This window comes from Oncorhynchus tshawytscha, linkage group LG19, assembly GCF_018296145.1.
Source record: "Oncorhynchus tshawytscha isolate Ot180627B linkage group LG19, Otsh_v2.0, whole genome shotgun sequence".
Taxonomy (NCBI): domain Eukaryota; kingdom Metazoa; phylum Chordata; class Actinopteri; order Salmoniformes; family Salmonidae; genus Oncorhynchus; species Oncorhynchus tshawytscha.
In genome coordinates, this window is record NC_056447.1 from 41,379,864 (window position 1) to 41,405,657 (window position 25,794).

The 25,794-nt window shown below is 45.4% G+C and overlaps 1 protein-coding gene across 1 annotated transcript in view; it reads left to right on the forward strand.

The window, feature by feature from the left end:
- The window catches only part of LOC112218782 (solute carrier family 45 member 3), a 59,093-nt gene that overhangs the window by 13,321 nt on the left and 19,978 nt on the right, over positions 1–25,794 (forward strand). The window contains exon 2 of the mRNA XM_024379910.2: positions 19,617–19,965. Within this exon, the coding sequence (XP_024235678.1) occupies positions 19,818–19,965 (148 nt within the window). The 5' untranslated portion in view covers positions 19,617–19,817. The remainder of the gene's footprint in view (positions 1–19,616; positions 19,966–25,794) is intronic.

Below are 25,794 nucleotides of genomic sequence, written 5' to 3' on the forward strand. Positions count from 1 at the left end.
CCTTACACTCAACGTCAACAAAACAAAGGAGATGATCGTGGACTTCAGGAAACAGCAGAGGGAGCACCCTCCTATCCACATCGACGGGACAGTAATGGAGAAGGTGGAAAGTTTTAAGTTCTTCGGCGTACACATCACGGACAAACTGAAATGGTCCACCCACACAGACAGCGTGGTGAACAGCGCCTCTTCAACCTCAGGAGGCTGAATAAATTTGGCTTGTCACCAAAAACACTCACAAACTTTTACAGATGCACAATCGAGAGCATCCTGTCGGGTTGTATCACCGCCTGGTACAGCAACTGCTCTGGCCAGAACCATAAGGCTCTCCAGAGGGTAGCGAGGTCTGCACAACGCATCACCGGGGGCAACCTACCTGCCTACCTGCCCTCCAAGACACCTACACCACCCGATGTCACAGGAAGGCCAAAAAGATCACCAAGGACATCAACCACCCGAGCCACTGCCTGTTCACCCCGCTATCATCCAGAAGGCGAGGTCAGTACAGGTGCATCAAAGCGGGGGCCGAGAGACAGCTTTTACAGCTTCTATTTCAAGGCCATCAGACTGTTAAACAGCCATCACTAACATTGAGTGGCTGCTGCCAACATACTGACTCAAATCTCTAGCCACTTTAATAATAAAAAATTGGATGTAGTAAATCTATCACTAGTCACTTTAAACAATGCCACTTTATATAATGTTGATATACCCTACATTACTCATCTCATATGTATATACTGTACATCTACTGCATCTTGCCTATGCCGTTGGCCATCGCTCATCCATATATTTATATGTACATATTCATATTCATTCCTTTACACTTGTGTGTACTGTATAAGGTAGCTGTTGTGAAATTTTTAGATTACTTGTTAGATTTTACTGCACGGTCAGAACTAGAAGCACAAGCATTTCGCTGCACTCGCATGAACATCTGTTAACCATGTGTATGGGACCAATACATTTAGTTTTGATTTTATATTACAGTGGGGAGAACAAGTATTTGATACACTGCCGATTTTGCAGGTTTTCCTACTTACAAAGCATGTAGAGGTCTGTAATTTTTTTATCATAGGTACACTTCAACTGTGAGAGACGGAATCTAAAACAAAAATCCAGAAACTCACATTGTATGATTTTTAAGTAAAACATTTTCATTTTATTGCATGACATAAGTATTTGATACATCAGAAAAGCAGAACTTAATATTTGGTACAGAAACCTTTGTTTGCAATTACAGAGATCATACGTTTCCTGTAGTTCTTGACCAGGTTTGCACACACTGCAGCAGGGATTTTGGCCCACTCCTCCATACAGACCTTCTCCAGAACCTTCAGGTTTCAGGGCTGTCGCTGGGTAATATGGCTTTTAGCTCCCTCCAAAGATTTTCTATTGGGTTCAGGTCTGGAGACTGGCTAGGCCACTCCAGGACCTTGAGATGCTTCTTACGGAGCCACTCCTTAGTTGCCCTGGCTGTGTGTTTCGGGTCGTTGTCATGCTGGAAGACCCAGCCACAACCCATCTTCAATGCTCTTACTGAGGGAAGGAGGTTGTTGGCCAAGATCTTGCGATACATGGCCCCTCCCATCCTCCCCTCAATATGGTGCAGTCGTCCTGCCCCCTTTACAGAAAAGCATCCCCAAAGAATGATGTTTCCACCTCCATGCTTCACGGTTGGGATGGGGTTGTACTCATCCTTCTTCTTCCTCCAAACACGGCGAGTGGAGTTTAGACCAAAAAGCTTTATTTTTGTCTCATCAGACCACATGACCTTCTCCCAATTCTCCTCTGGATCATCCAGATGGTCATTGGCAAACTTCAGACGGGCCTGGACATGCGCAGGCTTGAGCAGGGGGACCTTGCGTGCGCTGCAGGATTTTAATCTATGACGGCGGAGTGTGTTACTAATGGTTTTCTTTGAGACTGTGGTCCCAGCTATCTTCAGGTCATTGACCAGGTCCTGCCGTGTAGTTCTGGGCTGATCCCTCACCTTCCTCATGATCATTGATGCCCCACGAGGTGAGATCTTGCATGGAGCCCCAGACAGAGGGTGATTGACCGTCATCTTGAACTTCTTCCATTTTCTAATAATTGCGCCAACAGTTGTTGCCTTCTCACCAAGCTGCTTGCCTATTGGTGGCAGGGTAGCCTAGTGGTTAGAGTGTTGGACTCGTAACCAGAAGGTTGCAAGTTCAAACCCCTGAGTTGACAAGGTACAAATCTGTCGTTCTGCCCCTGAACAGGCAGTTAACCCACTGTTCCTAGGCCGTCATTGAAAATAAGAATTTGTTCTTAATTAACTGACTTGCCTGGTTAAATAAAGGTAAAAATATATATATATATATGATGTCCTTACACAGTTCAAACAGATGCAGGTAATGAGTGGAGAACAGGAGGGCTTCTTAAAGAAAAACTAACAGATCTGTGAGAGCCGGAATTCTTACTGGTTGGTAGGTGATCAAATACTTATGTCATGCAATAAAATGCAAATGTATTACTTAAAAATCATACAATGTGATTTTCTGGATTTTTGATTTTTAGTCTCTCACAGTTGAAGTGTACCTATGATAAAAATTACAGACCTCTACATGCTTTGTAAGTAGGAAAACCTGCAAAATCGGCAGCGTATCAAATACTTGTTCTCCCCACTGTATGTCTTCTTTAACTCTGTGGCACACAAAGTATTTTATGTTCTTTTACTCTGTTAATGAATAGCAAAAGAGGTGTGTTTAGACTAAGTAGCGTTCAGTTGTATAAATATCTCATGCTTATCTCATGACTGGGGACAGAATTATTTTGTTCTGTTGTGTTAGCCCAATGTATCTAAATGGGAAAACGATACTAGGGAAGAGGCTTTTGATAGTCAGGAAACGGTCTTCTAACAAACTCACATCATTCCCTAAGCTGTGAGCTCTCTAAAGCTCATCTAATTCGATGCAAGCCACTCTTGTGGGCAAAGGTGAATTGTTACTAGCAGACAATTGCTGCCCTCTGTCTTCATATTGATCTGCCCCTGGTCCACAGGCTGCAGGAATGGAGATTCCTTAAACTACAGGCATGCTCTAATGAGTTACTGTCTCTGATTCCACTCCACGCAGCTCCACTTCTCTTGTCGTTTATCAAATTAAAAGGTTTCTGTGGGGGGTTGAGCCTGCCTGCACGTGTGAGGAGCAGACATGTCAGCAGCCGGGGGGTTAGTGGAGTTAGTGTGTGTGAATGGACCTGTGACTGAGGCAGGGGTATGGATTAAGCCTGGGAAGGGGTGAGAGGTACGATCCCTGATAGGCTATTTAACATGATACAGGGCCAGGGGCTTTTGTACTAACTTTTTGGGGGAGGGGAAGTGATTGCATGTGTGTGTGTGTGTGTGTGTGTGTGTGTGTGTGTGTGTGTGTGTGTGTGTGTGTGTGTGTGTGTGTGTGTGTGTGTGTGTGTGTGTGTGTGTGTGTGTGTGTGTGTGTGTGTGTGTGTGTGTGTGTGTGTGAGTAATGTGTGTGTGTGTGTGGTTTTAGGTGCGTGGTTTGTGCATGTATGTTTTCCACGAGGAGAAGATTCCTGAAGTGCTCAGGGTTTTTCCACCTTACAGGCTTGGACAGAGAGAAAGAGTGAGAGAAAGAGTGAAAGAGAGAGAGAGTGAGAGATAATAGAGGGAGGGGCAGTAAGAAGGCGGAGACATAGGGAGAGAGCAGAAAGTAGATATTCACAGTTTGGCTAGGTAGTCAGAAGAGGGATCTATGTAGCTGTCCTCTAGTGGTAGTGGAGTATTGGTAGGATAAGGTGGGCATGCACATATCCAGTGGTCTGTGTGTGTGAATGGCTGCAATGCAATTGTCTTGGTCGTCAGCTGTACTACTCTACTTTACATAGTAAGTAAATTCTACTACCCATTACTTTGAATTATTATAAAGTTTCCTAGTTGAATGCGCTAACTGGTCAGAACCATCAGACTGTGAATTCAAAGATGCAAATACTGTTATTATATGATCCTTTTGTAAGTGTGACAGTTATCAAACAGATATTCACTCAGTTGTGTATGTTAATTGACTTTTGTTTTTTTTACATTATTGTCAGCCATGCATGATGCCAGTCCACACAGTGCTCATTGTTGTCAGCCATGCATGATGCCAGTCCACGCAGTGCTCATTGTTGTCAGCCATGCATGATGCCAGTCCACACAGTGCTCATTGTTGTCAGCAATGCATGATGCCAGTCCACACAGTGCTCATTGTTGTCAGCCATGGATGATGCCAGTCCACACAGTGCTCATTGTTGTCAGCCATGCATGATGCCAGTCCACACAGTGCTCATTGTTGTCAGCAAGGCATGATGCCAGTCCACACAGTGCTCATTGTTGTCAGCCATGCATGATGCCAGTTGAAGTGCTCATTGGTCAGCCATGCATGATGCCAATTCAAAGATGCAAATACTGTCAGCCATGCATGATGCCAGTTTGTCATTGTGTCAGCCATGCATGATGCCAGAAAGTGCTCATTGTTGTCAGCCATGCATGATGAGTTTTGTTTTTTTACATTATTGTCAGCCATGCATGATGCCAGTCCACACAGTGCTCATTGTTGTCAGCCATGCATGATGCCAGTCCACGCAGTGCTCATTGTTGTCAGCCATGCATGATGCCAGTCCACACAGTGCTCATTGTTGTCAGCCATGCATGATGCCAGTCCACACAGTGCTCATTGTTGTCAGCCATGCATGATGCCAGTCCACACAGTGCTCATTGTTGTCAGCCATGCATGATGCCAGTCCACACAGTGCTCATTGTTGTCAGCAATGCATGATGCCAGTCCACACAGTGCTCATTGTTGTCAGCCATGCATGATGCCAGTCCACGCAGTGCTCATTGTTGTCAGCCATGCATGATGCCAGTCCACACAGTGCTCATTGTTGTCAGCCATGCATGATGCCAGTCCACGCAGTGCTCATTGTTGTCAGCCATGCATGATGCCAGTCCACGCAGTGCTCATTGTTGTCAGCCATGCATGATGCCAGTCCACGCAGTGCTCATTGTTGTCAGCCATGCATGATGCCAGTCCACACAGTGCTCATTGTTGTCAGCCATGCATGATGCCAGTCCACGCAGTGCTCATTGTTGTCAGCCATGCATGATGCCAGTCCACGCAGTGCTCATTGTTGTCAGCCATGCATGATGCCAGTCCACGCAGTGCTCATTGTTGTCAGCCATGCATGATGCCAGTCCACGCAGTGCTCATTGTTGTCAGCCATGCATGATGCCAGTCCACGCAGTGCTCATTGTTGTCAGCCATGCATGATGCCAGTCCACGCAATGCTTATTGCACTTGAGGAGGGCTGACTACACCTATTATTTGCTCACAATGAAGGAACTGTGCCAGCCCTGCCAAGAAGAAGGCTTGGATGGACTTTTTGAGGGCAAACTGTTGGAGAGCTCTGTTTGAGGTAATACTACAAATATGAGCAAGATCAATTTCCTTCAACTCTACAGCAAAAAAACTTTTAGGCTTAAAATCAGGTTTTGACCTCTCAATTAACTTTGTGCAAATACATATGTTGTCGTTCTTTTGAAAGTCATTGAGATGCAATTTACTCATATTAGTCATTGCAGCTTTACATAATAGGCTTTGAGGCACTGAAAGGCAGGGGTCCTCAGGGATGTTATCAGGCATTGATTCACAAAAGGCTAAAGGACTGGACTCTGTGGAAATCCATTTTTGTGCTATTTGCATGCCAAGAGGGATAAGAGTCCCCTCCCAGATGTCTTACTATCTCCAATCAGAGGGGTTGGGTTAAATGCGGAAAACACATTTCAGTTGAATGCATTCAGTTGTACAACTGACAAGGAATCCCCCTTTCAACAGTTTGAAAGGACTGGGAGAGGTGTTGATCCTCCTCTCCTCACAGATCAGTTATCCCGAGCATGCATTCCTCTCCTCTGGCTCCACCTGATAAGTGTCTGTGTGTGAATCCCGTGTCTGTCCATCTGTCTGTCAGATAGGCTAACCAGCGCTGCTTCCCCGGGAGGGTCGTGATAAAATAATTGATATGTTTAAAGATAATGATTAAATAGTTCTACCCTGAAACGTAACCATTAGGGAGTATAGTTTATGTAGCATGTATAAGGAATAATTAAAGTATTAAACATAAGTCCAATTAGGTTGGACTGGGAGAGAGAAATGTGTGTGTGCCTAAGAAAATACCGAAGAACAATTAGGTTGGACTGGGAGAGAGAGAAATGTGTGTGTGCCTAAGAAAATACCGAAGAACAATTCAACTGTTTGAACCGACCTGGCAGGAACTCTGAGGAACCTATGAGAGCATAGGGAGTACTTCTCAAGGTTTCCCTAATCTCGGGGGAATGGACCTGTCGGCTGGGCAGTGATACACAGTGGTGAGAACTATAGAGATAAAACTCACCTACTGTTTGTGTGGAAGTATGTGATTAGGATACCTACTGTTTGTGTGGAAGTATGTGCGTAGGATACCTACTGTTTGGGTGGAAGTATGTGATTAGGATACCTACTGTTTGTGTGGAAGTATGTGCGTAGGATACCTACTGTTTGGGTGGAAGTATGTGCGTAGGATACCTACTGTTTGTGTGGAAGTATGTGCGTAGGATACCTACTGTTTGGGTGGAAGTATGTGCGTAGGATACCTACTGTTTGGGTGGAAGTATGTGCGTAGGATACCTACTGTTTGTGTGGAAGTATGTGCGTAGGATACCTACTGTTTGTGTGGAAGTATGTGCGTAGGATACCTACTGTTTGGGTGGAAGTATGTGCGTAGGATACCTACTGTTTGTGTGGAAGTTTAGGATACCTACTGTTTGTGTGGAAGTATGTGCGTAGGATACCTACTGTTTGTGTGGAAGTATGTGCGTAGGATACCTACTGTTTGTGTGGAAGTATGTGCGTAGGATACCTACTGTTTGTGTGGAAGTATGTGCGAAGGATACCTACTGTTTTTGGAAGTATGTGTGGATACCTACTGTTTGTGTGGAAGTATGTGCGTAGGATACCTACTGTTTGTGTGGAAGTATGTGCGTAGGATACCTACTGTTTGTGTGGAAGTATGTGCGTAGGATACCTACTGTTTGTGTGGAAGTATGTGCGTAGGATACCTACTGTTTGTGTGGAAGTATGTGCGAAGCTATTAAATGGATGTCTTTGTATAATGGACTTCAGAACGTTCTCTGAATAAACTGTACTATCTTTTTGCATAAGCTGAGTCTTTGACTAATTATTATTAAACCAATGGTCTTACAGATCTCGGGGATTGGTCAGAGCTATTGATTATCAGTTATTATCATTGGGATTGAAAATTCTCATGACAGTTGACAGCTCTGACAGGACTCCGAAAGGAGAGCTGATTGGGTTTTAAGTTCCCTCAAAAGTGTAAAGGACTATTGAATCTGTATTTTCAGAAAAATAAACAAATATATTTAATTGTATTGTTATTTATTGCGTGAATTGTATATGTTACAACTTCAGTTTCATGATCGGACTTAATACACAATCATGGAGAAAGTAAAAAAATAATTAATAACTCTAATTAATTGCCAAAAATGTTACATTAAAGTTAAACATCAGCTTCATATTCAACTTACTTCTGAGATGAATTGTGCTGAGACATTGGTTTAATTATGTAGATGGAGAGTGCCATGGCCAAATGTATGATTAGACTCTCCAGAAATAAACCAAGGACGTCTTTTCTCCTCAGACCAGACAGAGGTCTTTCAGTCAACTGATCAACAGCCAGGTAATGTTCACTAAATTTGGTAAATCCGACCACAACTCTATACTCCTGATTCCTGCTTGCAAGAAAAAATGAAAGCCGGAAGCACCAGTGACTCGGTCTATAAAAAAGTGGTCAGATGAAGCAGATGCTAAACTACAGGACTGTTTTGCTATCACAGACTGGAACATGTTCCGGGATTCTTCCTATGACATTGAGGAATACACCACATCAGTCACTGGCTTTATCAATAAGTGCATCGAGGACGTCGTCCCCACAGTGACTGTACGTACATACCCCAACCAGGATCCATGGATTACAGGCAACATTCACACTGAGCTAAAGGGCAGAGCTGCCGCTTTCAAGGTGCGGGACTCTAATCCGGAAGCTTACAAGAAATCCTGCTATGCCCTGCGACGAACCATCAAACAGGCGAAGTGTCAATACAGGGCTAAGATTGAATCATACTACACCGGCTCCGATGCTCGTCTTATGTGGCAGGGCTTGCAACCTATTACAGACTACAAAGAGAAGCACAGCCGTGAGCTGCCCAGTGACACGAGCCTACCAGACGAGCTAAATCATTTCTATGCTCGCTTCGAGGCAAGCAACACTGAGGCATGCATGAGAGAATCAGCTGTTCCGGACAACTGTGTGATCACGCTCTCCGTAGCCGACTTGACCTTTAAGCAGGTCAACATACACAAGGCTGCGGGGCCATACGGATTACCAGGCATGTGCTGACCAACTGGCAGGTGTCTTCACTGACATTTTCAAAATGTCCCTGATTTAGTCTGTAATACCAACATGTTTCAAGCACACCACCATAGTCCCTGTGCACAAGAACACTAAGGCAACCTGCCAAAATGACTACAGACCAGTAGCACTCACGTCCGGAGCCATGAAGTGCTTTGAAAGGCTGCTCATGGCTCACATCAACACCATTATCCCAGAAAACGTAGACCCACTCCAATTTGCATACCGCCAAACAGATCGACAGATGATGCAATCTCTATTGCACTCCACACTGCCCTTTCCCACCTGGACAAAAGGAACACTTATGTAAGAATGCTATTCATTGACTACAGCTCAGCATTCAACACCATAGTACCCTCAAAGCTCATCACTAAGCTAAGGATCCTGGGACTAAACACCTCCCTCTGCAACTGGATCCTGGACTTCCTGACTGGCCGCCCCAGGTGGTGAGGGTAGGTAACAATACATCTGCCACACTGATCCTCAACACTGGAGCTCCCCCAGGGGTGGGTGCCAGGCACGACTCCAACACCATCATTAAGTTTGCAGCCGACACCACAGTGGTAGGCCTGATCACCAACAGCGACGAGACAGCCTATAGGGAGGAGGTCAGAGACCTGGCCGGATGGTGCCAGAATAACAACCTATCCCTCAACGTAACCAAGACTAAGGAGATGATTGTGGAATACAGGAAAAGGAGGACTGAGTACGCCCCCATTCTCATCGACGGGCTGTAGTGGAGCAGGTTGAGAGCTTCAAGTTCCTTGGTGTCCACATCACCAACAAACTACAATGGTCCGAACACACCAACAGTCAGTCGCGAAGAGGGCCCGATAAAGCCTATTCACCCTCAGGAAACTAAAAAGATTTGGCATGATCTCATCCTGAGATCCTCAAAAGGTTCTACAGCTGCAACATCGAGAGCATCCTGACTCGTTGCATCATTGCCTGGTACGGCAAGTGCTCGGCCTCCGACCACATGGCACTACAGAGGGTAGTGCGTTCTGCCCAGTACATTACTGGGGCTAAGCTGCCTACCATCCAGGACCTCTACACCAGACGGTGTCAGAGGAAGGCCCTAAAAATTGTCAAAGACCCCAGCCACCCCAATCATAGACTGTTCTCTCTACTAACGCATGGCATGCGGTACCGGAGTGCCAAGTCTATGACAAAAAGGCTTCTCAACAGTTTTTACCCCCAAGCCATAAGACTCCTGAGCAGCCATAAGACCCCCCCCCGTCACTTTAACTATACATTCATGTACATACTTCCTCAATTGGCTCGACCAACCAGTGCACCCGCACATTGGCTAACCGGGCTATCTGCATTGTGTCCCACCACCCGCCAACCCCTTTTTACGCTACTGCTACTCTCTGTTCATCATATATGCATAGTAACTTTAACCATATCTACATGTACATACTAGCTCAATCAGCCTGACTAACCGGTGTCTGTATGTAGCCTTTCTACTTTTATAGCCTCGCTACATTTATAGCCTCGCTACTGTTTTTCACTGTCTTTTTACTGTTGTTTTTATTTCTTTACTTACCTATTGTTCACCTAACACTTTTTTTGCACTATTGGTTAGAGCCTGTAAGTAAGCATTTCACTGCTGTATTCGCGCCACGTGATAAATAAACTTGAATTTATTCGATGTGATGGAAGTCCAAGGCTCCGAGCCCAAAGAGAAGGCCTTTCACTTCTGAGTTCCTCCCCAGCCCAGTCGCCAGCCTGCCCAACCCTACTGGAATCCATCTGGAATTCACTGTCTGGATGACTGGAGGTTAAAGCCACACATGTGGCCTGCTGTTGTGGACACGGCTCTGTTCCTTTAACTCCTGCCAACAATCCCTGAACAGGAACACAGAGGGGGAGAACTACTGTGCTGCAGGCCTGGATACATTCAGAGCGAGCCAGAACACCACATGAGTCCTTGTGGTTCTGATGTCAATTCTCCTGCTCCTCTCTCTCCAGTTGCTGTTTTTTTTTATACCATTTTATATGAACCCCCGTATTAATAAAAGCCCCAATTGAACAGGTCTTCAAAAAATAGATCAAAGTGCTACTACTCAGATTGGCACAATGTACACAAAGCCGGTTTGGTGTTGTAATAATACTTCTCGGAGCCATTAAGGCTGATTTGGGGGTCTGGGCCTGAATGGGCTTGGTAATGGCACAAAGGGAGAGCAGGGCTATCATGACAATATCACCTCTTCCCCCTCTACCTCCCATCTCTTCCCCCCTCAGCCACTTCTGTGCCCTTGTGCCTAGGCCCAGTGTGTATAATCACTCCAGAAGACTCTGAGATGCTCTGATTAAGTACTGATTATGGCTGACGATCGATGGGCATGACTGGAATATATTGTGGAGCCAGAAGTATCATTAAACTTGTGTGGAATGGCTGTTGTGTGGGTTGCTGTGTGCGCCTTGTGTCCCTCACTCTGCTCCGTCTAGGAGTTTGCCCCCTAGAGCTCTGCGCCGTGCCATGTTGATGTTATTTTCGAGGAGAGCCAGGTTTGAACCAAACACATTTGTGTTTTATTTTACACATAATTCAGGGTTCGCTAAACCTGCTGATAAATTCTCTGCACAGTAGTCTCTCTAGTCTCTACTCCCTCACATCCCTCCCCACCTCAGCCCAGTGTGGCCACCAATGCTTAGGTCAATACCTCTGCAGCCATTCCATTTTCTAACCCTGGAGTCTGTCTGACCTGCACAAAACAAGATTCTTTATCTGTTCATGTCATGTGAGACTTGTGGTTTTGAGAAAGTCTGACTGGGACTGGGAAAAGAGGGCATTCAAACTGTGATTGAGAGTCATCAAAAAATAGCCAGTCGTGTGCAGAAATGTGAGAAGTCCTCTTAGAATTCTAAGACTACAGGTCAGCCCTGAAGGTGACCTTGGAGCCAAGGAGTGTGAGGATGGAGAGAGGATGGTTTAGGGAGGGGAAGAAGACAGGTGTACGGGAGGGGGTGGGCACTGGGCAGGCACTGGAGGTGCTGACTGGTCTCCTGATGGGCTCTTTTCAGGGTATTTGAGTCTGGTGGGAATGGGATTTGACGAGTGTGAAAGTCCCCTCTCTCCTCCATAGGAGTGACCCAGGACCCTGCTGGCCCCAGGCTGCTAAAGCATTTGCTTTGTCCCCCTTCTACTCTCACGGTGCTCACTGACACTCCTCTCAAGTCTCTCTCTCACAGTCCTCTCACGTTGCTCACTGACACTCCTCTCAAGTCTCTCTCTCACAGTCCTCTCACGTTGCTCACTGACACTCCGCTCACGTCTCTCTCTCACAGTCCTCTCATGTCTGTCTCTCACAGTCCTCTCACGTTGCTCACTGACACTCCGCTCACGTCTCTCTCTCACAGACCTCTCACGCCTGTCATTCACAGTCCTCTCACGTTGCTCACTGACACTCCTCTCACGTCTGTCTCTCACAGTCCTCTCACGTTGCTCACTGACACTCCTCTCACGTCTGTCTCTCACAGTCCTCTCACGTTGCTCACTGACACTCCTCTCACAGTCCTCTCACGTCTCTCTTTCACAGTCCTCTCACGTTGCTCACTGACACTCCTCTCATGTCTGTCTCTCACAGTCCTCTCACGTTGCTCACTGACACTCCTCTCACATCTCTCTTTCACAGTCCTCTCACGTTGCTCACTGACACTCCTCTCACAGTCCTCTCACGTCTCTCTTTCACAGTCCTCTCACGGTGCTCACTGACACTCCTCTCATGTCTCTCTCTCACAGTCCTCTCACGTTGCTCACTGACACTCCGCTCACGTCTCTCTCTCACAGTCCTCTCACGTCTGTCTCTCACAGTCCTCTCACATTGCTCACTGACACTCCGCTCACGTCTGTCTCTCACAGTCCTCTCACGTCTGTCTCTCACAGTCCTCTCACGTTGCTCACTGACACTCCGCTCACGTCTCTCTCTCACAGTCCTCTCACGTCTGTCTCTCACAGTCCTCTCACGTTGCACACTGACACTCCACTCACGTCTGTCTCTCACAGTCCTCTCACGTTGCTCACTGACACTCCTCTCATGTCTGTCTCTCACAGTCAGGGTATTTGAGTCTGGTGGGAATGGGATTTGACGAGTGTGAAAGTCCCCTCTCTCCTCCATAGGAGTGACCCAGGACCCTGCTGGCCCCAGGCTGCTAAAGCATTTGCTTTGTCCCCCTTCTACTCTCACGGTGCTCACTGACACTCCTCTCAAGTCTCTCTCTCACAGTCCTCTCACGTTGCTCACTGACACTCCGCTCACGTCTCTCTCTCACAGTCCTCTCACGTCTGTCTCTCACAGTCCTCTCACGTCTGTCTCTCACAGTCCTCTCACGTTGCTCACTGACACTCCTCTCAAGTCTCTCTCTCACAGTCCTCTCACGTTGCTCACTGACACTCCGCTCATGTCTCTCTCTCACAGTCCTCTCACGTCTGTCTCCCACAGTCCTCTCACGTTGCTCACTGACACTCCGCTCACGTCTCTCTCTCACAGTCCTCTCACGTCTGTCTCTCACAGTCCTCTCACGTTGCTCACTGACACTCCTCTCACGTCTGTCATTCACAGTCCTCTCACGTTGCTCACTGACACTCCTCTCACGTCTGTCTCTCACAGTCCTCTCACGTTGCTCACTGACACTCCTCTCACAGTCCTCTCACGTCTCTCTTTCACAGTCCTCTCACGTTGCTCACTGACACTCCTCTCATGTCTGTCTCTCACAGTCCTCTCACGTTGCTCACTGACACTCCGCTCACGTCTCTCTCTCACACTCCTCTCACGTCTGTCTTTCACAGTCCTCTCACGTTGCTCACTGACACTCTGCTCACGTCTCTCTCTCACAGTCCTCTCACGTTGCTCACTGACACTCCGCTCACGTCTCTCTCTCACAGTCCTCTCACGTCTGTCTCTCACAGTCCTCTCACATTGCTCACTGACACTCCGCTCACGTCTGTCTCTCACAGTCCTCTCACGTTGCTCACTGACACTCCGCTCACGTCTCTCTCTCACAGTCCTCTCACGTCTGTCTCTCACAGTCCTCTCACGTTGCACACTGACACTCCACTCACGTCTGTCTCTCACAGTCCTCTCACGTTGCTCACTGACACTCCTCTCACATCTCTCTTTCACAGTCCTCTCACGTTGCTCACTGACACTCCTCTCACAGTCCTCTCACGTCTCTCTTTCACAGTCCTCTCACGTTGCTCACTGACACTCCTCTCATGTCTGTCTCTCACAGTCCTCTCACGTTGCTCACTGACACTCCTCTCACGTCTGTCTCTCACAGTCCTCTCACGTTGCTCACTGACACTCCTCTCATGTCTGTCTTTCACAGTCCTCTCACGTTGCTCACTGACACTCCTCTCACAGTCCTCTCACGTCTCTCTTTCACAGTCCTCTCACGTTGCTCACTGACACTCCTCTCACGTCTGTCTCTCACAGTCCTCTCACGTTGCACACTGACACTCCACTCACGTCTGTCTCTCACAGTCCTCTCACGTTGCTCACTGACACTCCTCTCACATCTCTCTTTCACAGTCCTCTCACGTTGCTCACTGACACTCCTCTCACAGTCCTCTCACGTCTCTCTTTCACAGTCCTCTCACGTTGCTCACTGACACTCCTCTCATGTCTGTCTCTCACAGTCCTCTCACGTTGCTCACTGACACTCCTCTCACGTCTGTCTCTCACAGTCCTCTCACGTTGCTCACTGACACTCCTCTCATGTCTGTCTCTCACAGTCCTCTCACGTCTCTCTCTCACAGTCCTCTCACGTTGCTCACTGACACTCCTCTCACGTCTGTCTCTCACAGTCCTCTCACGTTGCTCACTGACACTCTGCTCACGTCTGTCTCTCACAGTCCTCTCACGTTGCTCACTGACACTCTGCTCACGTCTGTCTCTCACAGTCCTCTCACGTCTGTCTCTCACAGTCCTCTCACGTTGCTCACTGACACTGAGCGGCCTTTCAGGTTATGTCGATATAGGACTCGTTTTACTGTGGATATAGATACTTTTGTACCTGTTTCCTCCAGCATCTTCACAAGGTCCTTTGCTGTTGTTCTGGGATTGATTTGCACTTTTCGCACCAAAGTATGTTCATCTCTAGGAGACAGAATGCGCCTCCTTCCTGAGCGGTATGACAGCTGCGTGGTCCTATGGTGTTTATACTTGCGTACTATTGTTTGTACAGATGAATGTGTTATGTCCAGGCTTTTGGAAATTGCTCCCAAGGATGAACCAGACTTGTGAAGGTCTACAATTTTCTTTCTGAGGTCTTGGCTAATTTCTTTTGATTTTCCCATGATGTCAAGCAAAGAGGCACTGAGTTTGAAGGTAAGCCTTGAAATACATCCACAGGTACACCTCCAATTGACTCTAATGATGTCAATTAGTCTGAAGCTTCTAAAGCCATGACATAATTTTGTGGAATTTTCCAAGCTGTTTAAAGTCAACTTAGTGTATGTAAACTTCTGACCCACTGGAATATTGATACAGTGAATTATAAGTGAAATAATCTGTCTGTAAACAATTGTTGGAAAAATTACTTGTGTCATGCACAAAGTAGATGTCCTAACCGACTTGCCCAAACTATAGTTTGTTTACAAGAAATTTGTGGAGTGGTTGAAAAACTAGTTTTAATGACTCCAACCTAAGTGTATGTTAACTTCCGACTTCAACTGTATCTATTTGGTTTGCTAAGGAGATGGACCACACTGGTGGAGGAATTTCACATCAAATCTGAATTTAGCATCTTGTTTTTGCGTCTGCAACTGTTCTCAGTCTTCTCACACATCTCTTGCTCAGATGGCACCTTGGCAGTAGGCTGAGTCTTTTCTCTTGGGAACATGTCAAGAGTTCCTTTTATGTCTGACTCTGAATCAGTCCGGTACCTAGGCTGATGAAATCCTGTCCTATAACAGCTGGGGTTTCTCCCAATACATTTTTCCAGAGTGACCGACTTGAAGAACACCTGATCCATGCTCTTTTATTCTTCTTATATGTGATATTGCATCACCTCAGTAAATTAGTCCAGTTGAGGGTTAGAGTATGCTGCCGTTGCTTGATACTATACCCATCTCACTTTGTGCTTTTCCTGCTCTATTTTATTCACATAAAAATCAAGCTTTTCTCTCGTGAGAAAATAATTTGTATGACAAAATAAGGATATTTGTTATTCATAGGGGGGAAAATTGATACAGTTACATATCACAATATTATTTTGGGATGATATTATATCAATATTTGACTCCAAGTATCAATTTGTACATATTTTTTATAGGTAGCGTTAGCTAGCGCTAGACGGCTGTACTATACCTTTGCCAAAACTATGGTATTTTTGTTGTCCATCTTTGTTGTCCATCTTTTCATCACTTTAATTTCCATGACTGATCAAAAATCATTTTCTCATGCTCTCTCTTGTCTCTCTGCAGCAGACATAGTGAGCAATATGTTTGGAACATCAAATCACAATAAAATCAAAGTATCAAATCGCAACATATCTCATATAGAATCGTGAGAATCATAATACATATAATATCAGCACCTATTTATCATGATCATAACGTATAGTGAGGTCCCTGCCAATTCCCATATCTAGTAGGACACAGGGTGGAAAGGACACAGGGTGGGTGAAGGAGAGCTGTGCAGGCAGTAAGGTACACTTGTCATCGTTGGGGGGAGATGTTCTTCAGAGGAGATTGATGTATCAGGCCCAGGAGGATTATGAGAGGAAATGATAGATGGGGTACACTGTGGTATTGTGTTACGCATGGGATGGAGCTGGGTTGGGCTCTCTGTGTGTGTGTGCATGTTCGTGGCTGTGGGTGTGTGTGTCTGTGTGTGTGTCTGTACCTGTGTGTCTGTGTAGGCATGTGTCTGCGCATGAGAGTGTGCGCGTGTGTGTGTGTGTGTGATGGGGCAGTTGTTTAAGGAACTGTGAAATCATAATTGGTAAATGATGTAGGCCTAGATCTGTTGAGGCTCTGTTGTTGCAGCGTGCATTTGCATCATTGAAGCAGGATTATAAGATCAGGGTGTGCTTTCCTTCTGTCTAATGGAGTGGAAGTAAAGATAATGCCACTTTGCCCATATTTTATTGGGAGACCAGAAAATATTATTTTGCTATTGGGACCATTGGCCCTCATCTAGACAGTGTCTCATTATGCTGACTATGCTTTTTACTCCAATTTGAATGGATGACTGCTGCCTGGAGTCTATCCGCATCATGTAAACTTGCATAAAAGACCCCTGTGTATCGTAGTGTTCCTTTTCTAAGTGTAGCAGAAAATGACTTAAATGACTTTCACCTTTGGTCTGAGTGGATCTGCCAATGTCACTGTTCGTTGTGTGTGAGGTCCTCGTCCTCTCGAAGGAGGAAGTGGTAGAAACGGGCTCATTAGCAGCGATCCAGGAGAACAATGGGTGAAAATGAGAGTGATGTTCTCCTTGTAGGGAGCCTCTTGACTTGGTATGGTGTAATCAGGCCTGGATGGGAGAGTATAATGACAGAGCAGCGAGATGTGGAGGGCTGGCCCCAGACCCCACCTACTCCCACCTAGTGAGAGAGAAAGCTCATCTGGACTGTTTCTCTCACACTTTCTCTTTCTTTGTCAACCACCACTTTTGTTATGAGCTCCCTCCCTCCTTCCCTCTCTTCGCCTTAAGAAAACAGAGAGGGAAAGAGTGCCAAGTGGGTGCATTTTCCACGTCGCCACGCAGTTGAAGTCGGAAGTTTACATACACTTAGGTTAGAGTCATTAAAACTTGTTTTTCAACCACTCCACAAATTTCTTGTAAACGAACTATAGTTTTGGCAAGTCGGTTAGGACATCTACTTTGTGCGTGACACAAGTAATTTTTCCACCAATTGTTTACAGACAGATTATTTCACTTATTTCACAATTCCAGTGGGTCAGAATTTTACATACACTAAGTTGACTGTGCCTTTAAACAGCTTGGAAAATTCCAGAAAATCATGTTATGGCTTTAGAAGCTTCTGATAGACTAATTGACATCATTAGAGTCAATTGGAGGTGTACCTGTGGATGTATTTCAGGGCCTACCTTTGAACTCAGTGCCTCTTTACTTGACATCATGGGAAAATCAAAAGAAATCAGCCAAGACCTCAGAAAGAAAATTGTAGACCTCCACAAGTCTGGTTCATCCTTGGGAGCAATTTCAAAACACCTGAAGGTACCACATTCATCTGTATGAACAATAGTACGCAAGTATAAACACCATGGGACCACGCAGCCGTCATACCGCTCGGGAAGGAGACGCGTTCTGTCTCCTAGAGATGAACATACTTTGGTGCGAAAAGTGCAAATCAATCCCAGAACAACAGCAAAGGACCTTGTTAAGATGCTGGAGGAAAAGTACCTGGATCCACAGTAAAACGAGTCCCATATCGACATAACCTGAAAGGGCGCTCAGCAAGGATGAAGCCACTGCTCCAAATTCCGCAATAAAAAAAGCCAGACTACGGTTTGCAACTGGACATGGGGACAAAGATCGTACTTTTTGGAGAAATGTCCCCTGGTCTGATGAAACAAAAATAAAACTGTTTGGCCATAATGACCATTGTTATGTTTGGAGGAAAAAGGGGGATGCTTGCAAGCCGAAGAACACCATCCCAACCATGAAGCACAGGGGTGGCAGCATCATGTTGTGGGGGTGCTTTGCTGCAGGAGGGACAGGTGCACTTCACAAAATAGATGGCATCATGAGGTAGGAAAATTATGTGGATATATTGAAGCAACATCTCAAGACATCAGTCAGGAAGTTAAAGCTTGGTTGCAAATGGGTCTTCCAAATGGACAATGATCCCAAGCATACTTCCAAAGTTGTGGCAAAATGGCTTAAGGACAACAAAGTCAAGGTATTGGAGTGGCCATCACAAAGCTCTGACCTCAATCCTATAGAAAATGTGTGGGTAGAACTGAAAATGCGTGTGCAAGCAAGGAAGCCTACAAACCTGACTCAGTTACACCAGCTCTGTTAGGTGAAAATGGGCCAAAATTCACCCAACTTATTGTGGGAAGCTTGTGGAAGGCTACCCGAAACGTTTGTCCCAAGTTAAACAATTTAAAGGCAATGCTAGCAAATACTAATTGAGTGTATGTAAACTTCTGACCCACTGGGAACATGCTGAAATAAATCCATCTTTCTACTATTATTCTGACATTTCACATTCTTAAAATAAAGTGGTGATCCTAACTAACCTAAGACAGGTCATTTTTAAATTATGGATTAAATGTCATGAATTGTGAAAAACGGAGTTTGAATGTTTTTGGCTAAGGTGTATGTAAACTTTCGACTTCAACTGTAGGTCTGACTCATCTCACTGTTGTTCAGAAGCTGAACTGTTGAGTTGGTGTATTAATCATTTTGTGACTGGTTGTGGCTGTCTAAAGGTATCAGCGTGCTTCAGTTCGGCTGGCAGCTAGCTAAAGTCGGCTTGGCGAACCAAACGAGTGTGCTCGCATACTCCCTTACAAGATCTTCACTTGAAAAACAAGAAAAAAGTGACAATAGTACTGTTTGTCCTATTTGAGACGACTTAGCCAGTATATACGTCCTCAAAATAGTCCGAATTAATCTAAGGAATCTGTCATTAATATTTTTAAAAATGCAGAGGAGATCTTAGTCGCGCACTTTTACATCTAAGATCTTTTTTCAGTATTTCTCAATTAAGAAATTTGCTTGAAAACGAGTCGTTGACAACAAAGACTTTATTGAAGAATCCTTATAGTTGACCAATTATGGACAAGGGGCGTAGACTTCGGCTCCTGAACTTCGGCTGGCCTTGAGAAAAAATGTTGTGTGCCTGAGCTGCCCAAAAAAAACTTAACGGAGTTCAAAACGAATAAAAACATCACAAAATATCGTCATTATGTATGCACAAGCTGTTTCGAGCTTAACAGTCCCTGTCACTGTCTCTACATGTTGGTATCCTCTTCCTTGTCTTGTGAGAAAGGCTGACCACCAGGTGCTTTAGCCTTAGAGGGACCTGTCTCAGCCCTTTTCTCTCCCAGCTTCCCTCCCTCCTCAGGCCGGTCTTATCTATCAGCCTCCATGCATTCCAACGTGAGTCAATCTGTTATTTTGTTTTTCTCAACACCTCTCTCGTAGGTTCTCTTCTTTCAGATCCAGAATGCTGAAGCCAGGATGGATCCTACAGGTCATCTGAGACGGTCCGCGTGTTCTCCCTGTTCTCCGTCTGCGACGGCCCCCTCATCCCCGAGCCTCGTCCCTCGGGGCCCCATCTGGCTCTCCGTCTTCCAGCAGCAGCCCCCAGTTGCGGAGTAGCAGTGGGAAGGCGACCCTGTAAATATGTCTGGATGGAGGTCTCAATGGCGTCTCGTCCTGCTGAACTCCCTGACCTGCGGCCTGGAGATTTGCGTGGCAGCTGGGATCACGTACGTTCCCCCCCTGTTGCTGGAGGCTGGGGTAGAGGAACAGTACATGACTATGGTACTAGGTAAGCCAGCTCTGGTTACTCCCCCCTTGTCCACTCTCTCTGACAGGACATTCAATAGACATGAAAGAGTCTTCATCTAAAGGGAAGATGAGAGCCCCCCCGCCCCATTAGCTATATATCACCCAACACACACACATGCATGCATGCACACACACACACACACACACACACACACACACACACACACACACACACACACACCACACAAACAGGCACCATGCACACACACACACACACACACACACACACAGAAACAGGCGCCCATGCTCATACGCACATGCGCACACACACACACATACACACTCCCTTGGGGAGAGAAACTGGAGAATAGTATTCATCCGTCTCTTCTGTTGTTCTCTAGCTGACCACTTGATGGATTGTTGGGTGTCAACTGTTTCCCATTATTTAATACATTAGACACTTCTCTCTTTTCCCAGTGTTTCTGCCGTACCTTTTTCATGTTTATGGTAGAAAATATGATTATACCCCATCGCATAATTATTATGTCCCTTTTTATTGCAGTTAAACTGTCTGCAGATTGCAGTGCCAATCTAATTTGAGACTCATTAATGTAGTCCCAGGAAATGTGTAACTCATATGAAAGCCAAACAAATGGAAATGTATTCTGCAGGTTGATGAACAACTGTATAGCATATGTGAATGATTTATCAGTTGTTGGTGGCTCAGACTTGATATTCAAATTGATTATGTCCTCTGTAGGAAGGGTAAAGGATAGGAGACAAACCTCTTATTAAAGCGCGTGTGTGTGTGTGCTTGTCTGTTAGCGGGCCTGTGACTGTGTGTGACTGTGTCTGGGAGATAGGGTTGGGCAGGGTCACAGGTCTCTCGCTATTAGTCCGTTTCCCACTGGCCTTGTAGGCGTCAATGAGGCCGTTACCTTAATCAGAGGCCAAATCACCTGTTGCTTTGTTCAGGTCGTAATCAGGTGCTAATTGAAAGGCAGTGGGAGACAGAGAGCTGGAACTGCTGGAGGCAGCAGCCCTCCGTTTCACAGGCCTACTTTTACTCTTTCATGAGTTGCACTTCAGAACACAAAACTGAAATGAAGCAGGTCATTTCAGATGTGAATATGAACACGTTTCCATTTGCCCTTTCACTTCTCATGCAGTCTCTGTTTTTGTTATGGATATGTTTGTAATGTCTCTGCTAGTTTGGCTAATTTCTCGGAGCGTTGCTGCATTGTGTTCTATAATGTTTTCATTGCTGCGCAGCTAGGGCTTTTACTGGTGAGGGGTGTCAGAGGGTTTAGTGTGGAAGTACAGAGGCAAGGGTGCTCTGGAGGGGTCCTGTCCTAATGGCAGTGGACAGGGCAGTGCCCCAACAGCCCGTTAGAAAATGTATCTACAACAGCTTTCTGGCTGCTGGCCTGTTGGCACAGGACCACATTTCCAAAAACATACTCACTGTCTTGTCCTCCTGATGGAACAGGCTCATTTTTGATCCCCATAGTTGAGTTTCGAATGTGGTTCTGGACTGTGGCTGCGGGTTTGTTCTACACTAACAACAGCAGCCTACTCTTACCAATAGATACAAAGAGGGGTTGTTGTTGTTAGACCTCATTGCCTGCAAACTGTGGCATGCTCTTACATTTGACCTAACATTAATGCTGAATTAGGTGTTTAGGTTTAAAATAGACACCACACCACTGGCTCTATGTACAATTGAAGTTGGAAGTTTACATACACTTAGGTTGGAGTCATTAACACTCGTTTTTCAACCACTCCACAAATTTCTTGTGAACAAACTATAGTTTTGGCAAGTCGGATAGGACATCTACTTTGTGCATGACACAAGTAATTTTTCCAACAATTGTTTACAGACAGATTATTTCACCTTTAATTCACTGTATCACAATTCCAGTCGGTCAGAAGTTTACATACATACACTAAGTTGACTGTGCCTTTAAACAGCTTGGAAAATTCCAGAAAATTATGTCATTGTTTAGAAGCTTCTGTTAGGCTAATTTACATCATTTGAGTCAATTGGAGATGTACCTGTGGATGTATTTCAAGGCCTACCTTCAATCTCAGCCAGGACCTAAAAAAAAAATGTGTTGACCTCCACAAGTCTGGTTCATCCTTGGAAGCAATTTCCAAATGCCTGAAGGTACCACGTTCATCTGTACAAACAATAGTACGCAAGTATAAACACCATGGGACCACGCAGCTGTCATACCACTCAGGAAGGAGACACGTTCTGTCTCCTAGAGATTAGCATACTTTGGTACGAAAAGTGCAAATCAATCCCAGAACAACAGCAAATAACCTTGTGAAGATGCTGGGGGAAACAGGTAGAACAGTATCTACAGTGGGGAGAACAAGTATTTGATACACTGCCGATTTAGCAGGTTTTCCTACTTACAAAGAATGTAGAGGTCTGTAATTTGTATCATAGGTATACTTCAACTGTACGGAATCTAAAACAAAAATCCAGAAAATCACATTGTATGATTTTTAAGTAATTAATTAGCATTTTATTGCATGACATAAGTATTTGATACATCAGAAGAGCAGACAGAACTTAATACTTGGTACAGAAACCTTTGTTTGGAATTACAAAGATCATAAGTTTCCTGTAGTTCTTCACCAGTTTTGCACACACTGCAGCAGGGATTTTGGCCCACTCCTCCATACAGACCTTCTCCAGATCCTTCAGGTTTCAGGGCTGTCGCTGGGCAATACGGACTTTCAGCTCCCTACAAAGATTTTCTATTGGGTTCAGGTCTGGAGACTGGCTAGGCCACTCCAGGACCTTGAGATGCTTCTTACGGAGCCACTCCTTAGTTGCCCTGGCTGTGTGTTTCGGGTCGTTGTCATGCTGGAAGACCCATCCACGACCCATCTTCAATGCTCTTACTGAGGGAAGGAGGTTGTTGGCCAAGATCTCGCGATACATCCTGTCCCCTTTGCAGAAAAGCATCCCCAAAGAATGATGTTACCACCTCCATGCTTCACGTTTGGGATGGTGTTCTTGGGGTTGTACTCATCCTTCTTCTTCCTCCAAACATGGCGAGTGGAGTTTAGACCAAAAAGCTCTATTTTTGTCTCATCAGACCACATGACCTTCTCCCATTCCTCCTCTGGATCATCCAGATGGTCATTGGCAAACTTCAGACGGGCCTGGACATGCGCTGGCTTGAGCAGGGGGACCTTGCGTGCGCTGCAGGATTTTAATCCATGACGGCGTAGTGTGTTACTAATACATTATGTCAATTAGCCTGTCAGAAGCTTCTAAAGCTTTGACATAATTTTCTGGAATTTTCCAAGCTGTTTAAAGGCACAGTCAGCTTAGTGTATTTAAACTTCTGACCCACTGGAATTTTGATACAGTGAATTATAATTGAAATAATCTGTCTGTAAACAATTGTTGGAAAAATTACTTGTGTCATGCACAAAGTAGATGTCCTATCCGACTTGCCAAAACTATTGTTCGTAAACAAGAAATTTGTGGAGTGATTGAAAAACGAGTGTTAATGACTCCAACCTAAGTATCTGTAAACCTCCGACTTCAACTGTATATATATAGCCACAGTGCTGCACCACTGGCTCTTTGTGTGTATATATATAACCACCGTGCTGCACCACTGGCTCTTTGTTTGTATATATAACCACCGTGCTGCACCACTGGCTCTTTGTGTGTATATATAACCACCTTGCTGCACCACTGGCTGCACCACTGGCTCTGTGTATATATAGCCACCGTTCTGCACCACTGGCTCTGTATATATAGCCACCGTGCTTGTGTGTATATATAGCCACCGTGCTGCACCACTGGCTCTTTGTGTGTATATATAGCCACAGTGCTGCACCACTGGCTCTTTGTGTGTATATATAGCCACCGTGCTGCACCACTGGCTCTTTGTGTGTGTATATAGCCACCGTGCTGCACCACTGGCTCTGTGAATATATAGCCACCGTGCTGCACCACTGGCTCTGTGTATATATAGCCACCGTGCTGCACCACTGGCTCTGTGTATATATAGCCACCGTGCTGCACCACTGGCTCTGTGTATATATAGCCACCGTGCTGCACCACTGGCTCTGTGTATATATAGCCACCGTGCTGCACCACTGGCTCTGTGTATATATAGCCACTGTTCTGCACCACTGGCTCTGTGTGTATATATAGCCACCGTGCTGCACCACTGGCTCTGTGTATATATAGCCACCGTGCTGCACCACTGGCTCTGTGTGTATATATAGCCACTGTTCTGCACCACTGGCTCTGTGTGTATATATAGCCACCGTGGCCTTCACCACTGGCTCTGTGTGTGTATATATAGCCACCGTTCTGCACCACTGGCTCTGTGTATATATAGCCACTGTTCTGCACCACTGGCTCTGTGTATATATAGCCACCGTGCTGCACCACTGGCTCTGTGTATATATAGCCACCGTGCTGCACCACTGGCTCTGTGTATATATAGCCACCGTTCTGCAGTGGATTTTTTGTGTAGGCGATGTAAATAGTTGCATCATCCTGTTGCCCACAAATGGCTTCTAGATGGTTTGCTGTAAAAGCATTTCTTCTCTCTCTCAGATTATCTTGTGACCAAACGGATTTAGATTGTCCCTCCAAAATGTGCATATGGCAATTACAGCTCCAGTGGACGGATAATATGAGGTGTCTTAACGTACACTCCACTCTCCCTCTCTCTAAACAGCTGCACGCAAACAGGAGATTTGTATTTGTATCGTTCCCACACAACCCGTAAACCTGATCGGGGAATGGCACAAAACCTCATTCACTTTCTGCTTTAGCTTCTTCTAATGGAACGGTCAAGTGTTAAGTGAATGGAGATGGAACTTGTGTCCTGGAGGCTTATGTCTGGTTTTCCTAGCAGTAATGTCAGATTCTCAGATGCAGTCCATCTACTTTATCTAATGGCTACTTCTCTGGATTTATACTTCCCAGTTGCCTCTCTTTAATTCTTTAATCTACTCTTCTACTCTGCTTTCTGTAGAGTGGCAGGGGCATGGCAGGGGCTTATGTCTTATGTTAGAAAATCACATTATAGTGTGTGTCCTGTATATGAGTGCAAAGCACATGGTGGTGTGTTTATACTGCTAATAAGTTAGAGATCACATGGTGGTGTGTGTATACTGCTTATAAATTAGAGATCAAATGGTGGTGTGTGTATACTGCTTATAAATTAGAGATCAAATGGTGGTGTGTTTATACTGCTTATAAGTTAGAGATCACATGGTGGTGTGTGTATACTGCTTATAAATTAGAGATCACATGGTGGTGTGTGTATACTGCTTATAAATTAGAGATCAAATGGTGGTGTGTGTATACTGCTTATAAGTTAGAGATCACATGGTGGTGTGTGTATACTGCTTATAAATTAGAGATCACATGGTGGTGTGTTTATACTGCTTATAAGTTAGAGATCACATGGTGGTGTGTTTATACTGCTTATAAGTTTGTGATCACGTGGTGGTGGTGGTTGGTGGGTGGGTGGGTTGGTGTGTGTGTGTGCGTGTGGTGCGTGTGTACTGTATCAAGTTTAAAAGCACATTGCTGTGTGTGTATTCTATATGAGAAAGTACATTGTGGTGTGCATACATACTGGTATTGTATGTCAAATCATATTGATTGGTCACATACACTTATTTAGCAGATGTTATTGCAGGTGTAGCAAAATGCTGGTGGTGTGTGGTGAGGGAAAGAGAGCTCATATTTAGCAGAGTAGGACTGTGTGTGTGAGAGTTCAGACTGTACCATCAGGCTCTACACACTGGATTGTTATGATGGGCTTCCACAGCTGCGGCAGCCAGGCAGAAATGTGAGTGAGGGTCTGATTGC